The sequence below is a fragment of the Chlorocebus sabaeus genome, chromosome 5 (genome assembly GCF_047675955.1).
Source record: "Chlorocebus sabaeus isolate Y175 chromosome 5, mChlSab1.0.hap1, whole genome shotgun sequence".
Classification (NCBI taxonomy): domain Eukaryota; kingdom Metazoa; phylum Chordata; class Mammalia; order Primates; family Cercopithecidae; genus Chlorocebus; species Chlorocebus sabaeus.
In genome coordinates, this window is record NC_132908.1 from 80,573,051 (window position 1) to 80,594,988 (window position 21,938).

The following is a 21,938-nucleotide window of genomic DNA, read 5'->3' on the forward strand; positions in this document are numbered from 1 at the left end:
GCCTGCCATCCAGCACCAGGGGCTCCCCAGTGCCAGGCCCCTTCCTTCAGCCTGCACGGATCCGCCGCCACCACCGCAACACTCCACGTTGGCAGGAGCAGCACACAGAGGGGGAAACTGAGGCTCAGAAGGACAGCACCTCTACTGGCCACACTGCCCACCTGGGCACTTGCAGCACTGCAGGGTGACCAACTCTCCTGGTTTACCCAGGCCTGGGGGTTCCTGGGACAGAGTGGGGCTTTCAGTGAGGAACCCTGGAATGTTCCAGCTCTTGTTAGCAACAGTGCCGAGGTCCACACCAGTAGTGTCCAACAAAGACCCAACAAGAGCCATGTGTGTCCTCCAACATCCCAGTAGTCAAGTTAAAATAAAAAGAGATGGGTGAAATTCATTTTAATAATATATTCTTTTTTTTTTTTTTTTTTTTTGAGACGGAGTCTCACTTTGTCGCCCAGGCTGGAGTGCAGTGGCATGATCTCGACTCACTGCAAGCTCCGCCTCCTGGGTTCACGCCATTCTCCTGGCTCAGCCTCCCAAGTAGCTGGGACTACAGGCACCCACCACCACACCTGGCTAATTTTTTTTTTGTATTTTTAGTAGAAACGGGGTTTCACCATGTTAGCCGGGATGGTCTCCATCTCCTGACCTTGTGATCCGCCCACCTCAGCCTCCCAAAGTGCTGGGATTACAGGCGTGAGCCACCGCGCCCGGCCTCTTTTTTTTTTTTTTAAGATGGAGTCTCGCTCTGTCGCCCAGGCTGAAGTACAGTGGCTCAATCTTAGCTCACTGCAACCTCTGCTTCCCGGGTTCAAGCAATTCTCCTGCCTCAGCTTCCCCGAGTAGCTGGGATTACAGGTGACTGCCACCACGCCTGGCTAATTTTTGTATTTTTAGTAGAGACGGGGTTTCATCATATTGGCCAGACTGGTCTCGAACTCCTGACCTCAGGTGATCGGCCGCCTCAGCCTTCCAAAGTGCTGGGATTACAGGAGTGAGCTACCGCGCCCAGGCTAATTTTAATAATATATTCTATCTAGCCCAATATGTCAAATATTTTCCTTATTTTCATTGCAACATGTAATCCATATTAAAATTATGAATGAGATATTTTACCTTTTTAGTGCTAATTCTTTGAATTCTTGTATGTATTTTACATTTACAACTAGAATTGACAAATAAAACACAGGCTGCCAGGGAAATTTGAATTTTCAGGTAAATAAGAAATAAACTTTTAGTATAAGTATGTCACGTGCAATATTGAAGCTATACTAAAAGTTTGTTTCTTATTTATCTGAATTTCAAATTTCCCTGGAACCTCTATTTTCTTTTGCTGTCTCTGGAAGCCCTCCTGTGGGCACACCTGAATTTGGAGGATCACGTGGCAAGCTCTCAGTAGCCACTTGAACTCATGGCCTCAAAGCAGAAGGCAGGTCCAGGGGAACCAGGGCACTCACTGGCCCCCAAGACAGCTAGCCCCCTCAAGTCAGCCTGCAAAGACCCATTTGGCTCCTCCCCTCTCCGTGGCCCTTCTAACCATCGCCCATTTGCCTGCCTTTAACAGTGTCTGTCTTTGTCTTAGTCAAACTTTCCAGGAGCAACTCAGCAATTCTGTTTCCAATCATCACGTAACAGGTAAACAAGATGGCAGGGAGGAAAGTCCACGTCTCGCCCCACAGTTCTCCATATCAGCAAATTTTCAAATTCTAGAACAAGGTCAGGGTCAGCAGGGGCAGGGCAGGTTTGGAGGAAGGGCCAGGCCAAGCCCAGGAGACGAGACGGGGTCCGGGGAAGCCCACCTCCTTCCCGGGTCTCCCCTTCAGACCCACAGCCTCAGGCCTTCTCAAGCCCCAGCCTTAAGGAGTTGTGCACTCCAGGGTGGGGGGGGGTCTCTGATCCTGGGTGCATGTCTCTCTCTGCCTCAGTTTACACACCCAAAATCTCTTGGAAGCTGCAGACTGGGCACCGTGGGACGGGGAAGTGGAGACCGAGAGGCTACTGCCGGGGAAATATGCAGTGCAGACAAGAGGTACGTCGGCCGCAGCTGCCCCGCTCCCTGCCCTCATGTTCAGAACCCCTGTCTAGGTCCTGATGTGTTGGAGCTGCACATTCAGAGTGTGAGAGAGTGTTCATCACAAGGCTGCAGCTGGAACAGAAGCCCAGAGAGGGAGGCTTCCCACCCCAGGTCACACAGCACACCTGTGGTGGGGCTAGACACTGGCCAGGAGCCGAGGCTCAGAGCAAGGGGCTTCCTGCTCCCCCCGCCCCCCCACCCACCCTGTGGGACACTGCTGTTGAGGGCCCCGGGAGGAAAGGAATACGAGGGCCCATTTCCTTTGGTTAAAACTGAGGCTGAGGGGACTATGCCTCGTCAAAGCCTACCCAGCCCGCCAGGGCTGAACCCACAGACAGCTCCCACCTACCCAGCCTCATGCAGGGTGCATGCAGCCCCAGGCTGGACACATCATGTGATTTTGGGGCCAAGTACTAAATGGAAATTCAGGACATTCATGTTCAAAATTAAGAATTTTAAGGCAGTGGCAGCAGAGCATTAAACCAAACTCTGGGCTCTCCGATCACAGGGCCCTGGGCACAGGTCACCCAGGGAAGCAGAGGAGGGGAAGGAGAGACCCAGCTCAGTCCTGGCTTTCTCCCCAGCCCTCCTGGCCCTCTGTGCATGTGGACCCAACTGTGTCTAACCTCTTTCCTAAGCTTTTTCACCCCAGCTTCTCATTCTGCCCCCTAAACCCTTACCGCCAGCCATCAGGCCCTCCCTTAGTGCCAGCACTGGCACACAGGTACACACACACATGCACACATGAGCACATGTGCCCACATGCACAACATTCTCATCTTCTCTCTCTCCCTCCCTCCCTCCCTCCCCTCTGTAGGTTCCTGCTACTCTCACCTTATCAGAAGTGTTTTTCACCAGGACCCAGCCCCAGCCCTGCCGGCAGATGCTCTGGGGCCCTGGGCTGTGGTTTCCAGGCTGTACGTGACTTCAGGGCAGGGCTGTGGCCACCAGGTCCAGGATGAGGGTGAGGAGGATGAGGCATCACCTCAGGCACAAAATGTTAGCGGCACCAAAGCACCCTCATCACCAGAATACATACTGTGCACATGCAGTCTTCTTACAAATCAAAATTCATGAAAAAAAATCCAGAATGAAAAAAAGATCAAACTTTTATTATAAACACAGCATCGGAAGTCCTGGTTCTCCTTTTGCATCAGCCCCAAGGCACTGCTCTGGAAGCTGTCTGGGTTTATCCTGGCTTTTTTGCATTAATTTAGATTTTTTTAATTGCCTCAAAATCTTATTTTGTTTACTGGTTTTGGTTTCCTCTTAAAGTTTGCACTCAAAGGTGCACCCCCCATCCCCCACCCCTCCAAGGTGGCAGATGGGAGGATGAGCTCTACAACAACATCAACACTGAAAATAACAGCGAATATACACTGAGGTCTATGTGTGTACCGTGTCAGCTTCCTCCCTCCCTCCCTCCCTGCCTTCCTCCCTCTTTCCCTCCCTCCCTCTTTCCCTCCCTCCCTGCCTTCCTCCCTCTTTCCCTCCCTCCCTCCTTCCCTCCCTCCCTGCCTTCCTCCCTCCTTCCTGCCCTCCTCCCTCCCTACTTCCCTCCCTCCCTCCCTGCTTCCCTCCCTCCCTGCCTTCCTCCCTCCCTCCCTGCCTTCCTCCCTCCCTCCTTCCCTCCGTCCCTCCCTACTTCCCTCCCCCCTCCCTGCCTCCCTTCTGTTTAAGCGATATTGGGCACCTATGTGTGCTAAGTGCTATTCTAGATGCTGGGTAGAGCAGTCGCGAATACGCCTTCCTGCCCACACAGAGCTCACCTTCTGGTTTGGGAAGAGAGACAATAAAATAATTCAGAAACAGGCCGGGTGCGGTATCTCGCCTGTAATCCCAGCACTTTAGAAGGCTGAGGCAGGCAGATCATCTGAGGTCGGGAGTTCCAGACCAGCCTTGCCAACATGGTGAAACCCTATCTCTACTAAAAATATAAAATCACCGGGCGTGGTGGCGCACGCCTGTAATCTCAGCCACTCAGGAGGCTGAGGCAGGGGAATCGCTTGAGCCCGGGAGGTGTAGGTTGCAGTGAACCGAGATCACGCCGTTGCACCCCAGCCTGGGAAACAAGAGCTAAACTCTGTCTCAAATAATAATAATAATAATAATAATAATAATTAGGAAACAGCAAGGTGTGGGGTGTACAGTGCTACCCACACAAAACAGGAGAGAAGAGCCAGGGAACAGGCTTCAAGTTCTAAGCGTGGTAGCCCAGAAAGATGTCATTTAAACCCTCACAGCCACTCTGGCAGAGACAGTCTGTGACTTGGCCCCAGTTTTCAGATGAGAAAACTGAGGTGTGGGCCCTAAGCAGCTTGCCAGAGCCCTGCAGGCAAGAAATGGCAAAGCTGGATTCTCAGCCCAGGCAGGCTGGTGCCAGAGGGCTTTTGGGTCTGGAGGGTGCAGTAGAATCCTGGTGGAATGAGGGAACTGGACGGGTTTACTTTGTGTGCCGGACAAAGCCATCTCCTCCTCCTTGTGGGAAAGGCCAGGCTGGCTCATTCAGAGGTCACTGGTTCCTCCTCCAGAGACTGAGCCCTGGGGATGGGGGTCTGGCTGGGGGGAGGTGGCTGGGAGGGAGCGTCACCCTAGGCCCCCTGGCAGGCTGCCCAGCAGGGGCCCTTTAAGGCTGGCCATGAGGCAGGCAGCGTGACACCCGCCCAGTGTGCAAGTTCATTCATCACGGGTCCCTGCTGACTCACGCTTATGAAAGTGATTTTCCTGGCCCCGCCCACTGCCTGCGCCGCCTCCTCCCTCCCTGTGAAATACCCTCACTTCCCTCTGGCCTCTCAGAGCCTCTTGGATCCCCACGGGGTAATGGGTGTCCCGATCTCACGGGGGACTCTGTGATCTGTGATCCCCTGACCCTCCTAGAGCACAACTTGGCCAGGCTCGCCGGGCTCCCGCACCACTGCCTGTCAGGTGAGTGTCCGGGGCCAGGCTCCGGGGCAGGGAATCAGGCACATCCCAGGCACCAGTGGCAGGCCCAGATGGACTGGAGGGTCTGCAGAGCCCTGGCGCCAGGCAGTGATCCCGGGCGGTCCTGAGTGGAAGCCCTCCCCTGGGTTCTCTGGAGCCTGGCAGGATTCTCCCCTACCCCAGGTTCCTCCCGGATCCTCAGCTGTGTCCCTGGCACCCTCAGCCAAGCAGCTGAAGCAGCCACAGTCCCAGCGTACCCTGGCCCATGTAACCGCCGTTCCTAGCAGGAAAGAGGGGTGTGGCCAGCCCAGCTGTTCTAAGGCCACTGTATCAGCAGCCAGGCTGGGTGCCCTCCGGGTTTCTGCTTCTGCTCAGGAGGGATGGAGCCATGGGTGCCCATGAACAGCCCCCAGCCCCAGAGGTCCCAGCGACTTAGCTTCTCTCAGGAGGCTCAAGAGTGCGGTGGGTCGGGAGGGCGGCCCCTGGGAGGCTGGGGAACTGCAGGAGATCCTGGGCTCCAGGTGTGCGGCACTGGGGTGAGGGCTCATCTCTGATAAACAGCAAGTGCGGCTTGCGTGGACAGACCACCTCCTCCCACTTTAGCCTCCCCAGGGCTTCATGTCACTTTCTTGGTCTCCCTGTTATCAGCTGTTTTACTGGAGGGGACTTGGCAGAACTAAGATTTGTCACATGGCCATGGTCTTGGACACTCCTAGGTGACCTGAGGCAAGACGCCCACTCCTCCTGAAGGGCGTTTCTTCCTCTGCACAATGGGGATGAGAAAGCCCACCTCTTGGGGTGTCTTCAAAGGCAAATGAGTAAATGGCCACTAGAGGTGCCAAAGAAATGCAGACATACAGGTGTCCCAGAGTCTCAGAGCAGTTTGCAGCTTTAACAACCTCAGAAGTACAAATGCCGCACACTTGAAAGAAACATCAGTCGAAGGTGCAACTGTTTTCATTTCTTTTATCATATTTGACTTTGTGAGATTTGAAACATCAATTTTTTTTTTTTTTTTTTTTTTTTTTTTTTTTTTGAGACGGAGTCTTGCTCTGTCCCCCAGGCTGGAGTGCAGTGGCGCGATCTCGGCTCACTGCAAGCTCCGCCTCCCTGGGTTTACGCCATTCTCCTGCCTCAGCCTCCCGAATAGCTGGGACTACAGGCGCCCGCCACCTCGCCCGGTTAGTTTTTTTGTATTTTTAGTAGAGACGGGGTTTCACCGTGTTAGCCAGGATGGTCTCAATCTCCTGACCTTGTGATCCGCCCGCCTCGGCCTCCCAAAGTGCTGGGATTACAGGCTTGAGCCACCGCGCCCGGCCTGAAACATCAATTTTTAATGTGAACTTCTTTCCATCAACTGCCATCTTCAATCAAAGGGAGTTAAAAAGATAACATTAAAAATTGATTCTTCCAACTCCATAAAACTGAAAAGCACAAAAAGAATTGAAATGAAACTTTTGAATGCTCTTTTGTAAGTTAGCAGCATATTTGTCTGAGGTAATGGGTGACAGCGTCAAGCTGCTTGGGACTTTGGGGAGTCCTGGGTCACTCTGCACAGGAAGTGACTTCTCAGGTCCAGCCCCTGGGTGGTGACCTCAACGTATGTGGCATCCAGAAGCTTCTGTTCAGGTGTCTGAGGACAGTCTCAGGAGGGAGCCCTGGACTTGGAGCCCCAAAGCCCTGGCGGTAAATCAGTGCCCTCTGCTGCCTGCAGGGGGTGGTAAGGGGCAGCCAGTTCTGATTCCTCACTGGCCAACAGGGGCTCCTGCAAGTGTCTTTCTCAGAGTGGTGGGAGAATCCAAAAGAACAAAGGAGGGGCAGGGCACGGCCCAGGGCGGGTGCACTGGGGCAGACGGAGCAGGTTGGCTCACCCGTTTGGGGAAGGGGTTGGGGTGTCTGGGGGGTCAGTCCACGGGGATCAAATATGGGTTCCATCACCCACTGGCTCGATAGCCTCAGGGCATGGCTTCACCTCTCCAAGCCTCAGTCTCCTCATCTGCAAAGTGGGTTGCTAGGAGGATCAAAGGAGGTAATGTGGGGAAGCCCCTTACCAGGAGGTCCCGTGCTCCCCAGTGGCTGCTGTTCCCGCGGACCATGATGAGGACTGAGGGGCTCGGAGCCATTCGAGGGTACCAGGAGCAAGCCAGAGAAAGCTGTCTGGGACCCGCAGTCCTATTCTCCAAGGCCTCTGGGTATACCCAGCGCTCAGGGTCAATGAGAAATGATCCCGGCCAGAACACCAGGTCATCAGCTGTCCCTCTGCCTCCCCGCCTGCCACTAGCGCTGTGACAGAGCAGTGGGGGACCCTGGAATGGACACTGCACGTTCCACCCGGCAGAGGGGTCTCAGCGGGAGCTGTCACAGCCCTCAGGGCACAGAGAAGGCTCTGGAGCAGGGCGACCTGGGCTCCGATCCAGCCCAGCCTGTGAAAGCTGGTTCAACCACCTTGCAGACTGTAAAGGGCCGTGAGAAACTCTCTGGCCCTCAGAGTACTTACAACAACCCGATTAAATAAGGATTCAGTTTGTTAATGTGTATTAAGTGTTGAGATCATGCCTGGCACGCAGCCCACTCCACCGAAGTATGGAAATGTCAGCCACATGCTGCCTTTGTTGTTCTGGTGACTATCACTATTATTATAATTGGTGGTGGCGTCACCCTGAAATCCCCTCCCCAGGCAGGCATCCTGGGGCCTTGCAGGGAGCCGGGCAGGAAGAGGCCATGTGGTCCCTGGCGACTGCAGGATGTCACCTTCCTTCTCTCCGGAAAGGGAGGAGGAGGTCTTGGGTGCTGGGCCTACGGGCTTGCCTAGACAGGACACGGAAGCTGTCCCTGGCCCCCACCCCAGCGGAGGCAAGGAAGGCTGCGCTCAGGGGAGCAGAGAGCACCAACACAGGGGTCCCTGACAGACCCCTTCCCTGCTGGGCTCATCCTCACCCTCGGAGCCTCCTTCTCCTCACCTGCAGGACGGAGGTGACGGGGCTCACCTGTCAAGGCTGCTGAGCGGGTGGATGCTGCTCCTTAGATGCAGCCTCCTTCCCACTGTAGAGTGCTGTGAGAAGGTCAGTTGTTGTCACTGCGGGGGCAACACTCGGGTCCTCTCAGTGGCCCATCTGTATGGCAGTCTCTCATCCATCTCCTCAGAGCCTGCCTGGACGTGGACGATGGTGTTTCTGTCACCCTGCACCTATCAGAGGCCACACACTGGTCTCAGCTGTGTTTGGCTGGCCTGTTAAGGATCTTCCAAAACTGTGCTTTCATTCATTGCGAACTTCTTCAAATCAGATAATTCGCATAGAAATCCAGATTCCCACTTTCTCTGGAAGAATTCTGGAGGCAGGTGACCCTGGGCCCCCACCCCTGGCCACTCTGGATGGTCCAAGCCCAGTGCCCTCCCACTCAGTCTTTCCCCTGTGAGTGTGGCACCTGGATCTCCATGGGGGACAGGCCGAATGGCGTGGGTGGTGGCACTGGCAGGGTCTTGGCACCAGTGAGCCCTGGGTTTCAAAGCCAGCTGCACGACACTGAGAAGGTTGTGCGACCTCTCTGAGCCCCGTTCACACATCTGTGGAATGGGACATTAACACGGCCAGGACTGCACAGGGTCAGTGTGAGGCGGATAGGAGAAAAAGCATGTCAAATACCCGGTACAGAGTAAGTGCCAAATGCTCACCATCCCTGTGCCCACAAGGGTGTTGGCCCTCGTGTGAGGCTAGTGTCCTCTGCGAGCTGGTGTGGGGAGAAGGTGGGTCTGATGCCCCTCTGGGCACTGGCAGCTCTAGGACCAGCACCTGAGTCCCTTTGAGCGATTTGGGCCTGGGGCCAGCAGAGGGCGCAGCTGCCCCAGAGATGGCAGATTCACCGGCACGTCCCCAAACCTGGCCACTGCTTCCATTTCCCCAAGTCCAGCCCAGCCCCTGGGGCAGGCCACAGCACTAGCCCTTTCCCCGTGGCAAATTCACTCCAGGCAGGTGCTTCCCGTCTGTGACCCCACTGCGTCCCTCAACCATCCTAGGAGGTAGGGACCCACTGCTTCCATTTTACAGATGAGGAAACTGAGACCCAGAGAGGCCCAGGAATGGGATAGGGAGCAACTTACCAGGGCTGGGTGACGACTCCAAAGTCCATCAGGCCACACTGGGACTCGAGGGCTGTGGCCCACAGAAGGGCCTGGTAGGGTTGGCCAGGAACGGCCTCTCGGGAAGACAGATAATGAGCTTCGGGGACTGTTGCTGCTCCAGTGAGATGGGAGAGTAGAGTGAGGCTCAGAGGGACAGTGGCTGCCTGGGGCAACCAGGCCAGAGGAGGGAAGGTCACGTCCTGCATGACCGGGGAGGGGGTGGGGCAGACGGGCTGTTCGGAGCAGAGGCTGTGTGGGAGCAAGAAGGGAGTCCCATCAGATATGCCTCACGGGGACCCCGGACAAGACCCTAGGGGCCACAGGAGGCCACCCTAGCTGGAAGGTGAAGTGGCTGTGTGGACACCCAGGCCTCACCCAAACGTGCTCTTCCTTCCCCTCTCCCCCGCTCCAGGTCCACCGCCAGCCCCAAGCCGCCCACCAGCCATGAGCTCCTCCGGAAAGGACCACCTCGGTGCCAGCAGCTCAGAGCCCCTCCCAGTCATCATCGTGGGTGAGTGTCAGCCGCAGCCGGGGAGGGGCTCCGCTGAGCCTTCCGGGTACCCCCCAGGTCTGAGGGCAGGAGCTGGGCAAGTCCAGGCCTGGCCTTTTTTTTTTGTATTTCGGGGTTTTGTTTGTTTGTTTTTGTTTTGAGACAAAGTCTCACTCTGTCACCCAGGCTGGAGTGCAGTGGTGCGATCTTGGCTCACTGCAACCTCTGCCTCCCGAGCTCAAGCGATTCTCCTGCCTCAGCCTCCCCAGTAGCTGGGATTACAGGTGGCTGCCACCACGCCCAGCTAACTTTTGTATTTTTAGTAGAGACGGGGTTTCGCCATGTCAGCCAGGCTGGTCTCGAACTCCTGACCTCAAGTGATCTGCCTGCCTCAGCCTCCCAAAGTGCTGGGATTATAGGTGTGAACCACCATGCTTGGCCCAGGCCTGGCCTCTTTACAGTGGTCTTTAAATTAAGCCATTGAGCGTTTACTATGTGGCCAGTGCTAGGCTTAGCTGTTTATAAACTATCATTCCCTTTTACACCTCCGAGAACCCAGGGCTCTAGAACACACCCATCAGCTGGAGGCAACCCAGCGTGGGGCAGGGAGGCCTGGTCCTGAGCCCGCAGTGGTCCCATGACTACCCTGTGCCCAGCACTGTGCTAGGTGCCCACACGAGAGGACACACAGCAGCTGCTTATAATTCCTGTCCTCTGTCTGCAAAAATGGGGACAGATGACCCCCCAGTATGCAGACGTCCAGTTGAGCCACGTGAGATGGTCATTTCTGTAAGGCAAAAACAGATGGGTGCCTGTGATTTCTTATGGTTCCTCCTGGTATCCTACATATGAGTAATATTCTGAATCAGACGAGATAAGGAGAGGGGAAAGGACAGATAAAAAGAGAAGCGCTATCACAGGGCTGTGCCTGGTGAATTGCCCAGGAAGCACCACAGATGGTGGCGCAGTTCTTCAGACATGCAAGCAGCAGACCCAACAGGTGGCCCGGCACCCCTGAGTGCCCACGAGCACCCACCACTCAAGCTCGCCCCCAGGCCACGTAGCAGTCTGTGCTACATTCACTCATCCACCTGACCTAGTTCTTAGCAATCTCAGAATCTCAGTCATGTTGTCAGAGGTTCCCTCTGTCTGGGTTTTAATCCCGGCTCATCTACCTTCCAGCCATGTGACCACGGGCAAGTTACTTAACCTCTCTGTACACATTTCCTTAAGGATAAAAGGAGGAAAAGAGTAGCACTTACCTCACTGAAGCTATTGTGAGGCTATTGCAAAAGCTCTCAGTACAATTCCTGGCACAGAAGAAGCTCTCAGCAGTTGTCCATTCCTTCTTTTTTAAATTATCATTAGGCACAGTGTCTGGCACAGGCTAAGGGCTTAATCAATATTTTATTTTTATGAATGAAGGATAAATGAATGAATGTGCCACATCTAGATCAAAGTGTTCCACAGTAGTGTCTCCCACCTGAAAAGGCCACCCCCTTTAACCTCCACCCTCTCTCCCCAGGTAACGGCCCCTCTGGTATCTGCCTGTCGTACCTGCTCTCCGGCTACACACCCTACGTGAAGCCAGATGCTGTCCACCCACACCCCCTGCTGCAGAGGAAGCTCACCGAGGCCCCGGGGGTCTCCATCCTGGACCAGGTGGGTCAGCCTGGGGCCGGAGCTCTGGGGAGGACACACCCGCCCTTGGAAAACTACCGCAGCTTTCCCAGGGAAAAACAAAAGTGTGTGTTTGCTGGAAACAAGACCGAATACAGAATTCAAGAGTCCACAAAGTCAGCCAGAGAGACCATGAAAGAGAAATCAGAGACCCACAAATGCCACATGGTCTAGGACTCACTATGCCCTAGACCCGTGGTTCTCAAGGAAGGGATGATTTTTCTCCTCGGGGGCACCTGGCAATGTCTGGCGACAATTTGGGTTGTCATGGCAGGGTGGCGGTACTACCAAATCTAGCAGGGTGGAGGCCAGGGATGCTGGCAAACGTCCAACACTGCACAGGACAGCGAGGGTGGTGGAACTGAAATATCTGCGGTGGAGTTTCTCAACCTTGGCCCCACTGACATTTGGATGACTTTGTTCTAGCTACAAAGAACGATCTGGCTCAAATGTCAGTGGGGCCAAGGTTGAGAAACTCTGCCATAGATATTTCAGTCCCACTACCTCCTGCCCACAAGGGTTTGCAAATCTCCTTCCATACCCTTGTTTTCCACTGTGCCCATCCACGACCTCCCCTTGTTGACCTCCCTCGTCAGGCAGCATACATCCTCCTCCTGTTCCCCTCCCGCCCAAGCTGGGGATGAGGAAATAGGTCTTGACCATTTGATCTGGATCAGTATTTTTCAAAATGCTCTCCATAGAATACTAGTTCCTCAGTATAATATACAGAGAAAAATGTCCCCACTCCAGTAAAACAGGGACACACTGGGCTTGGCAAAATTAAACAGGTAAATGATGGATGGCTGCAGGACTTGTCAGAACCCGCCTGCATTATCTACTGTGAAGAGGCAGCACCGCCGGCCGGGCGCGGTGGCTCACGCCTGTAATCCCAGCACTTTGGGAGGCTGAGGCGGGCAGATCACGACGTCAGGAGATCGAGACCACAGTGAAACCCCACCTCTACTAAAAATACAAAAAAAGTAGCCGGGCGAAGTGGCGGGCGCCTGTAGTCCCAGCTACTCAGGAGGCTGAGGCAGGAGAATGGCGCGAACCCGGGAGGCGGAGCTTGCAGTGAGCTGAGATCGAGCCACTGCACTCCAGCCTGGGCGGCAGAGCAAGACTCCGTCTCAAAAAACAAACAAACAAACAAACAAAACAAAAACAAAGACGCAGCACCTCCCCAGCTGATCTGACCACGCTGATATTAGGGTAGGGGTGTAGGCTCAGGCAATCGCCCCAGTCTCATCTAAGCTTGCCCATTTGCTCTGTACTCTGGGGCCCTTGGCCTCCTGGAAAGCCCTCAAAATGAGAGCTTCAAACCGCCCCCAGTGTGCGCATCTCTCTGAGACCCTCCAGTGCCACGGAAATGGCCCAGCCCCAATCCCCACATTCCTGCCCAGCCTGAGACTCTGGGAAGACGACCCCGCCCTCCTCCAGCAGCCCCTCTGACCTGTGCCCCCCTCCAGGACCTGGACTACCTGTCTGAAGGCCTCGAAGGCCGATCCCAAAGCCCCGTGGCCCTGCTCTTTGATGCCCTTCTGCGCCCAGACACAGACTTTGGGGGAAACATGAAGTCGGTCCTCACCTGGAAGCACCAGAAGGAGCACGCCATCCCCCATGTGGTCCTGGGCCGGAACCTCCCCGGGGGAGCCTGGCACGTAAGTGGGGCAGCGAGGGCATGCCTTGTGGGGGGGCTCTCTCCCTCATTCTCCCCACTTGGAGCTGGGACTCTGGCATCTCCCTTTCCTCATTCTCCACCCCGCAACCCTGCCTCTCCCTCCTCCCTCCACCCAGCCCCAACCAAGGCCTCCCATCCCCTCTAGCCCCAAATGGGTTCAGGTTAGCAGAGGCCTGGACCAAAGCGTTCCTTTTCCTGCAGTCCATCGAAGGCTCCATGGTGACCCTGAGCCAAGGCCAGTGGATGGGGCTCCCGGACCTGGAGGTCAAGGACTGGATGCAGAAGAAGCGAAGGTGAGGCTGCCCCAGGATGCCTTGGGGGACACGGAAGGTTGGGCCTGTGAACCCAGAAAATCTGAGACAGGTCTCAGTTACTTTAGAAAGTTTATTTTGCCAAGGTTGAGGACACGCCCATTACACAGCCTCAGGAAGTCCTAAGGACGTGTAGCCAAGGTGATCGGGCACAGCTTGGTTTTATACACTTTAGGGAGACATGAGATGTGAATCAGTATTTGTAAGAAGTACACTGGTTCGGTCCGGAAAGGTGGGCCAACTTGAAGCAAAGGCAGGAAGCGGGGAGGGGCTTCCAGGTCACAGGTAGGTGAGAGATAAACAGTTGCATCCTTTTGAGGCTCTGATGAGCGTCTCCAAATGAGGCGATCAGATATGCATCTATCTCTGTGAGCAGAGGGGTGACTGAATAGAAGGGGAGGCAGGTTGACCCTCAGCAGTTCTCAGCTTGACTTTTCCCTTTAGCTTTGTGATTTGGGGGGCCCCAAGATTTATTTTCCTTTCACAGGCCCCCCACACTGAGCCCAGGAGCCAGATGTACAGGGGCTTCAGAGTGCATCTGGTCTGTCTTCCTCTTCTTCCAGAGGGGGAAACTGAGGCTCAGATAGGGAAAGGACTTGTCCACCCCACATGAGTGGAGCTGAGCAACAGAGCTGGGCTCCCCCGAGGACCCCCTGTCCCGTGCAAGCAGCAGACCATCCTGTCACATGGCCCCCAACTGGGCCTCCCCGGAGTGCCCCAGCCCCTAAGGAGGGGGTAACAGCTGGCCCCTGACCCTCACGCCCTGCCCCATGCCTCTGGCACAGGTCCCCCAGTCCTTGTGGTCTCCCTTCAGCCCCTCCCTCTATTCTGAGCCTGCCCTAGAACAATCTTTCTGGGTCAGCTAATAGGATGACTTTATTTTTTCTTCTTTTTTTTAATGCTTTTGCTACAGGTGAGTTTCATCCTTAACCATAGCCCACAAGTTGGGTAAATTAACTCACCTAAGATCATGCAGATTACTGGAAATGGAGAAGGAAAACAGCTCACCCGAAACGCACACTTCTCCCCACCCTTTCACTGCTGGGGTATTTTCTCCCCATCTGGCTTCCTGCCCCATCATGGCCACCCTAGAGAAATGGTTTGTGAACCCTGAATATCTGAGACAGGTCTCAGCTAATTTGGGAAGTTTAATTGCCAAGGCTGAGGATGCATGACCATGACACAGCCTCAGGAGGTCCTGATAACATGTGCCCAAGGTGGTCGGGGCACAGCCTGGCTGTATACATTAGGGAGACTTGAGACATCAATCAGTGTATGTAAGATGGACATTGGATCCGTCCAGAGGCGAGACAACTCCAACAGGGAGGGGGTTTCCAGGTCTCCGACAGGTGAGGGACAGTTGCATTCTTGAGTTTCTGATGAGCCTTTCCGAAGCAGGCAATCAGATGTGCATTTATCTCAGTGAGCAGAGGGAAGACCTTGAGTAGGATGGCAGCAGCTTTGCCCTAAGCAGTTCCCCGCTTGACTTTTCCTTTAACTTAGTGATTCGGGGGCCCAAGATTGATTTTCCTCTCACAGTTTCAATCACTGAATAAAGGAGTTCCAGCCCCTGCTCCTCCCGGGTGTGTCCACCCAAGTGAGAAGCTGCCCCAGCGCAGATGCCCGGGTGCAGTCTGCCTCTTGGGAAGCCCGGCGTCCTCTGCCCCCAGGGCTGTGACCCGGCTTATGTCCCCAACGGCAGGCACTCCAGGCGTCCCCCTCCAGGCCTCACTGTCTCTTTGATGCAAAGACTCTTCTGCATGTCTGGCAGGAAGACACCCAGGTTTGTGTAGCTACGTGTTAGTAGGCAGCCAGAAACTTGCATTTCACATGTAAGCACAGCCTTTCATAGCCTACTTTTGCGTTTTCACATTCTATCCCAAGCATTTCATGTGGCGATGTCACAGCGTTCAAAACCATCCTTTTACATGGCCTCACAATATTCCCAAAGGCGGGTAAGCATCCCCAGTCCAGCAAATCACCAAATGCTCATTATGTGCCAGGCCTTGGGCTTAGACGTCAGAGCACAAAACCACCGCAGACACACCCCCTGCCCTCACGGGGCTGCCAAGGTTACCCAGCCCCTGCCAGCCCTGGCGCGTTCATTCTTTCCATTGTGTCATTATTATAAATAACTCTGCACAGAACATGCTCTTGGGACCGTTCTGTATCACAACCTTTACAAAAACTGAGAAAAGGAGAAGGCGGCCCACAGAGATAAATTCCAGGGTCACAGACGAGCTGCGCTGGGTTGACTGGCACGGCCTTGGGGGTCCATTGTCAGCTCCTGCTACATGTAGCCAGACAGCAGGTGGCACAGGATTGTCCCCTAAGGGAGTTCATCCTGAACCATGAGCCCACAAGCTGGGTAAATGAACTCATCTAAGGTCACACAGTGAGATACAGGAAGGTGCCAGGATGATGCCAAAGCCTGTCATTCAACCCCCACAAGAATGGGCCTGCAGTCACTGCCCCTGGAAAGAGTGACAATGAAAACAACAACAACGATAATAAAATACCTCCTGCTGCTGTGTGGGCTGGGAATGATGGTGAGTGCCTCACGTGGGAGTCTTTAAATCAACTTTTAAATTGACTACATATGGGCCGGGTGCAGTGGTGTCAGCCTGTAATCCCAGCACTTTGGGAAGCCGAGGCCGGTGGATCACTTGAGGTCAAGAGTTCGGACCATCCTGGCCAACACAATACCCTATCTCTAATAAAAATACAAAAATTAGCCAGGCTTGGCGCTGCACGCCTGTAGTCCCAGCTACTCAGGAGGCACAGGCATGAGAATCGCTTGAGCCCAGGAAGCAGGGGCCGCAGTAAGCTGAGATCATGCCACAGTACTCCAGCCTGGGCAGCAGAGTGAGACTCTGTCTCAAAAAATAATAATAAAATAAAATTCAAAAAATAGCTACATATAGAAAAGTACCTAACTCCTGTGAGTACAGGTTGATGAAATTTCTCAAGGTAAGCACAGAGAATCAAGAAACCGACCTTCTCCCCAGAAGCCCCCATGTCCTTTCTGACCAGGACCCCCTTCCCCATCCCCAGAGGTAACCCTTTCTTGATGTGCGTTTCCATAGATGAGTTCTGCCTGTTTCTGAACTCTATAAAAACAGAATCATACCATATTTAATCCTTTGAGGTGACAATCATGGTGGCCTATCCTCACGTGGCACTTCCTTCCAGTCAGGTTCCATCCTAAGCCCTTTGTTTTTATCGGCTCACCAAATTCTCTCCACGACCTCACGAAATAGGTCCTGCCACCAACATCTTCCTCATTTTGCAAACTGGGGAAACAGACACAGCTCCCTGATGGCAGAGTCAGGATTCGAGCCCAGGCAGTGTGGCTCTGGAGGCTGCACTCTGAACCCCGCCCTACACCACCCTACACTACCCTATACCACCTCTCCTGAGGGAGGTACCCTTGTTAGCTCCATTTTACAGAAGAGGAGACTGAGGCTTGGAGAGGTTGAATTACCTGGCCCAGTCCTACAGCTACAGCTTAGTCCAGCTCCAGGGCCTGATACCGCCCTGGACCTCTCCCATCCCACCCAGCCCCCCAACCCTTAACAGTGTCTGACTCTGGCCTCCTGCATCCTCCCCAACAGAGGCCTTCGCAACAGCCGGGCCACAGCCGGGGACATTGCCCACTACTACAGGGACTACGTGGTCAAGAAGGGTCTGGGGCATAACTTTGTGTCCGGTGCTGTAGTCACAGCCGTGGAGTGGGGGACCCCCAATCCCAACAGCTGTGGGGCCCAGGACTCCAGCCCCCTCTTCCAGGTGAGCGGCTTCCTGAGCAGGGACCAGGGCCGGCAGCTCTTCTCGCTGTGGGCCCGCAACGTGGTCCTCGCCACAGGCACGTTCGACAGCCCAGCCCGGCTGGGCATCCCCGGGGAGGCCCTGCCCTTCATACACCATGAGCTGTCCGCTCTGGAGGCAGCCACAAGGGTGGGTGCGCTGACCCCGGCCTCGGACCCTGTCCTCATCATTGGCGCGGGGCTGTCAGCGGCTGATGCCGTCCTCTACGCCCGCCACTACAACATCCCGGTGATCCATGCCTTCCGCCGGGCCGTGGACGACCCCGGCCTGGTGTTCAACCAGCTGCCCAAGATGCTGTACCCTGAGTACCACAAGGTGCATCAGATGATGCGGGAGCAGTCCATCCTGTCACCCAGCCCCTACGAGGGTTACCGCAGCCTCCCCGGGCACCAGCTGCTGTGCTTCAAGGAAGACTGCCAGGCCGTGTTCCAGGACCTCAAGGGTGTCGAGAAGGTGTTTGAGGTCTCCCTGGTGCTGGTCCTCATCGGCTCCCACCCCGACCTCTCCTTCCTGCCTGGGGCAGGGGCTGACTTTGCAGTGGACCCTGACCAGCCACTGAGCACCAAGAGGAACCCCATTGACGTGGACCCCTTCACCTACCAGAGCACCCGCCAGGAGGGCCTGTACGCCATGGGGCCGCTGGCCGGGGACAACTTCGTGAGGTTTGTGCAGGGGGGAGCCCTGGCTGTGGCCAGCTCCCTGCTAAGGAAGGAAACCAGGAAGCCACCCTAACACCCGGCCAGACCTGCTGGCTCCCAGGCCCTGAGAGGACAAAGATGACCACATCCCTGCTGGATGTAGGGCCCGTCCAAAGATGCCCCAGGGAGGGGCGTCAGCCCACATAGCTGGCCTTTGGGGTCAAGAGGAGTAGGGATCCCAGTGTCTGAGGTGGTAACAGTGGCCACAGGCCAGGGTCGGCCTAGACCTAGGATTTGGGGGGAAAGCTGCTGGTGTGAGCTGGGATCACCAGGACCAGCTGAGCACCCAGCAGGAGACCTGCAGGCCTGCGCCTTCCAGAAGCAGGTCCCAAATAAAGCCAGTGCCCACCTGCACTCATGCGTCTGAGGACTCTGTGCTCAGGGAGGGAGCTGTGTTCCCAGGAGCCTGCACTGGGCTCGGGGGAAGGGAGGGAAGGGGATTGGGGGAGGAGTCCTGGGGCATGTGGTCCTGGATGAGGTCCATGGCTGGGGCCTTGGGTACAAAGGATGGTGCCCCAAGTGTGGGGCAGTTAAGCGGGCAGCTGTACTACAGCCTGGGGGTGGCAGTGGCGGGTGTGTGCAGGGAGTGGTGTCCCGGAGGGCGCTGCAGTTCTGACCCCTCTCCCCACAGTCAGTCCCCTCCTCTCTGTTCTGCCACGTGGCTTCCTTTCAGTCCCTCCTGCTGGCCAGGTCCCTGCCTGCCGCAGGGCCTTTGCACAGAGGGTCCCCAGCCCAGGACAGTTTCCCGCCTTTCTTTAATTCCTCTTCCGTGGGATCTCTCAGTATAAGAATCACTTCCTCTAGGAAGCCTCTTCTGACACAAATCCCTCCACTGCCATCACAGCAAAGACTCCTCTCATGGTCCAAGGTGCTACCTTTTCATAGCAGTTCAGTTTTTATTTTTCTATTTTTTTATTTTTTTGAGACAGAGTCTCATTTTGTTGTCCAGGCTGGAGTGTAGTGGTGCTTGGTTCACTACAACCTCTGCTTCTGAGTTCAAACGATTCTCCTGCCTCAGCCTCTCAAGTAGCTGGGATTGCAGGTGCCTGTCACCTCGCCCAGCTAGTTATTTTATTTTTAATAGACAGGGGTTTCACCATGTTGGCCAGGCTGGTCTTGAACTCCTGACCTCAAGTGATCCGCCCTCTTTAGCTCTCCAAAGTGCTGGTATTACAGGCATGAGCCACCACACCCTGCCAGCAGTTCAGTTTTAGTTGTTCACTTATTTGTGGAATCATTTCAGTGTTTGGCTCTGCCCACTTGGATGTAAGCTCCAGGAGCTCCAGGAGGCCAAGTATACCATCTGTTTTGCCCATTGCCAGAACTCAGCACTTGGGCACCTGCCTGGCACCTAGTGGGTTCTCCTTAATTCATCTTTTAAATGAATGGGTGGATGGATGGATGGATAGATGGGAGGATGGTTGGATGGATGGGAGGATGATGGGATGGATGGGAGGATGATGGGTAGGTGGATGGGAGGGAGGGTGGCTGGGTGGTTGGATGGGAGGGAGGTTGGATGGATGGATGGATGGATGGATGGGAGGATGGTGGGTGGATGGATGGATGAATGGATGGGAGGGTGGGTGGGCAGATGGACAGACAGATGGGTGGGCGGGCAGATGGATGGATGGATGGATGGATGGATGGATGGATGGATGGATGGATGGGAGGGTGGGTGGATGGATGGGAGGGAGGATGGATGGGTGGATGGGAGGGAGGATGGATGGGTGGGTGGATGTATGGATCGATGGATGGATGGATGGATGGATGGGAGGATGGTGGGTGGATGGATGGATGAATGGATGGGAGGGTGGGTGGGCAGATGGACAGATGGGTGGGCGGGCGGATGGATGGATGGATGGATGGATGGGAGGATGGTGGGTGGGTGGATGGATGGATGAATGGATGGGCAGGTGGGTGGGTGGATAGATGGATAGATGGATTGATGGACAGGTAGGCGGGTGGATGGATGGATGGACGGACGGGTGGGTGGGTGGATAGATGGATGAGTGGATGGAGTGTAAAAGAAAGATGTTCTGGGGTGAAGACTGGTTCTGGGCGTTGTGTAACGAAAGGGGCGGCCTGAAGGGTCGTCCACGCCCGGGGGAGGTAAGGGTGGGCGCTCTCGGGTGTGACAGGGCCGCGGTGCGTGGGCGCCTCTCCCTGGGGCTGGAGCCGGCAGAGGGCGCTCCGGGCTCGCTGGACACCCGCGCTCCGGCCCCTGCAGCGCGCCGCGAGTGGGAGGGGGGACTTTAGAAGCGGGGACAGCAGGAGACTTTTGGGGAGCAGACCCCAGGGGCGCCGCCCCGCCCCCAGGCCCCACCTACCCCGCGCCTCTGGGTAGCCCCATCTGTGGCTGCGCCCGCGCCCCTAGCCCCGGCGGGCAGTCCTCAGGCCCCGCGCCCGGCCGCCGGGGGTGGGGGCGGCGGGGAGCGGGCACGTGTCTCGGGGTCCGGCCGGCCCGCCCCCTGGCGCTGGCCAGTCCCCGCGGTGTCCGCGGCCGCGGGGGCAGCGGGAGAGAGGGCGGGGCAGCGCGGCCGGCGCGGGGAGGGGGTCGCGCGGGGGCGGGCCGCGGCCGGGCGGGGGTCGGCGGGCTTCCGGGCGGCGGCGGCGGGCGCGGCGCGATGTGCGAGCGGGCGGCGCGCCTGTGCAGGGCCGGCGCGCACAGGCTGCTCCGGGAGCCACCGCAGCAGGGCCGGGCGCTAGGCGGGCTGCTGCGCTGGGTGGGCGCCAGGATGGGCGAGCCCCGGGAGCCGCTGGCCCCCGCCGTCCCCGCGGACCCCGGCCCAGCCTCGCCGCGCGGGGGCACCGCCGTCATCCTGGACGTGAGTACGCGCCGGCCGGGACCCGGAGCCCCCTCCGCCCCTCGGGCGGACCCCGACGCCGCGACTCGCGAGGCCCCCCCTACCCGGGCAGGAGACCCCCGGCCCCTTTGCGTGCCAGAGCGGGAGCCCCCAGCCCCGCCACGTCCAGGCCGGTCTCCAACCCAGTTGTCTCCCTGGGCCGGGAGACCCCCTCCGCCCCTCCACCCTCACTTCTCCGAGTCCCTGCCAGCCCACAGCAAGGACCCGTGAGCCCCGGCACCCGGCCACTGTCCCCCTAGTTTTGTCCAAGCCAACCCCCCACCCTCGCCGCCTCCAGCCCCCTCCTCCTCTCCATCCCGGCTCCTGTCCGGAGCGATACTTTTCAGAGGCCCCCAACAACCCCTACCTCTAGCCCACCTCTCTTCGCTCTAGACCCTGAGCCCCCGCTCATCTCACGCCCAAAGACCCTTTGCCCCAGCTACTGCCACTTTAAAAGTGAAGCTCCCTCCCCACCTTCTTTCTGTCTTCTCGTCTCCCTTCCGTAGAGCCAGAGCCATCGCCCATCAGCCCTGAGCCAGTACCTCTCTGGTCTTCCCCACCCCGCCCCCTTCCATTCCAAGCCCTCTCCTGTCTTCTGTTCCCTTCCCCACACCCCTCTACCCTAGCGAGAGCTGGGTCCTCTTCATGGACCAGACTCACCCCTCACCACCCCTCCTAACTCCCCTGGGACGCAAACCACCCACCTCTGGGAAGCCCACCTCACCCTCCCGCCCACCCCACCCGGGAGGGAGCGGCTTGGAGGAGGAGGACTTCTCCCGGCAGAGAGCACTAGGAGGAGGTGGAGGGGGCTTCTGGGGGTGTGGACTGCGTGTTTCAGCGAGGGTCCTTCTGGGGTGGCGCTGGGGGCTGCCTCTGCCTGTGTGGTGGATTTCTGGGAGAGTGGTGGGTGTATGTGAATGTGTGTACACGCGTGTACAGCAGATCCCTGTGAGTGGCAGGGGGCTCCCTCCCTTCCTCTCTCCTCTTTCTTGCTCCTGGAACCCTTGGTAGGGTCTGGACTCGGGGTGGGGGGGCGCTGGACAGAGCAGGGGAAGCTCTAGAGTGCCACAATCACAGGCACACACACACACTCGCACACACAGCCAGAGAAACACCTGTGCAGCCCCACACACACCCCCCACCCCGTCTCAGGACCCCCACAGAGCTCCCACTGAAAGTCCTAGGCAGAGCCCTGCAGGCCCAGGCTGCCCTGCACGGAAGCCCTGCCCAGTGAGGGTGGGGGCTCTGAGCCTCCATCTCCTCACCAGCCAAATGGAGTGATGAGCGGGGGCGGGGC

At 56.7% G+C, this 21,938-nt stretch overlaps 2 protein-coding genes across 2 annotated transcripts in view; both read left to right on the forward strand.

Annotated features, from left to right (window-relative positions):
• Window positions 1-4,865: 4,865 nt before the first annotated feature.
• On the forward strand, window positions 4,866-18,152 carry OSGIN1 (oxidative stress induced growth inhibitor 1). Its single transcript, XM_007994199.3, has 6 exons — window positions 4,866-4,996; window positions 9,526-9,624; window positions 11,129-11,265; window positions 12,750-12,941; window positions 13,163-13,254; window positions 16,887-18,152. The coding sequence occupies exons 2-6, from the start codon at window positions 9,558-9,560 to the stop codon at window positions 17,830-17,832; spliced, it is 1,434 nt and encodes a 477-aa protein (XP_007992390.3). The 5' UTR covers window positions 4,866-4,996; window positions 9,526-9,557; the 3' UTR covers window positions 17,833-18,152.
• Window positions 18,153-19,650: 1,498 nt separating this feature from the next.
• NECAB2 (N-terminal EF-hand calcium binding protein 2) overlaps window positions 19,651-21,938 on the forward strand; it is a 43,562-nt gene continuing 41,274 nt past the window's right edge. The window contains exon 1 of the mRNA XM_007994201.3: window positions 19,651-20,623. Coding sequence (XP_007992392.1) covers window positions 20,423-20,623 — 201 coding nt within the window. The 5' untranslated portion in view covers window positions 19,651-20,422. The remainder of the gene's footprint in view (window positions 20,624-21,938) is intronic.

What these genes read in the sequence shown, in the direction of transcription:
- OSGIN1 (XM_007994199.3), top strand. Translation starts at nt 9,558, where the DNA reads ATGAGCTCCTCCGGAAAGGACCACCTCGGTGCCAGCAGCTCAGAGCCC. An exon ending in CCTCCCAGTCATCATCGTGG is followed by an intron (nt 9,625 to 11,128) that starts GTGAGTGTCAGC and finishes CTCTCTCCCCAG; the next exon opens with GTAACGGCCCCTCTGGTATC. An exon ending in TGGATGCAGAAGAAGCGAAG is followed by an intron (nt 13,255 to 16,886) that starts GTGAGGCTGCCC and finishes CCTCCCCAACAG; the next exon opens with AGGCCTTCGCAACAGCCGGG.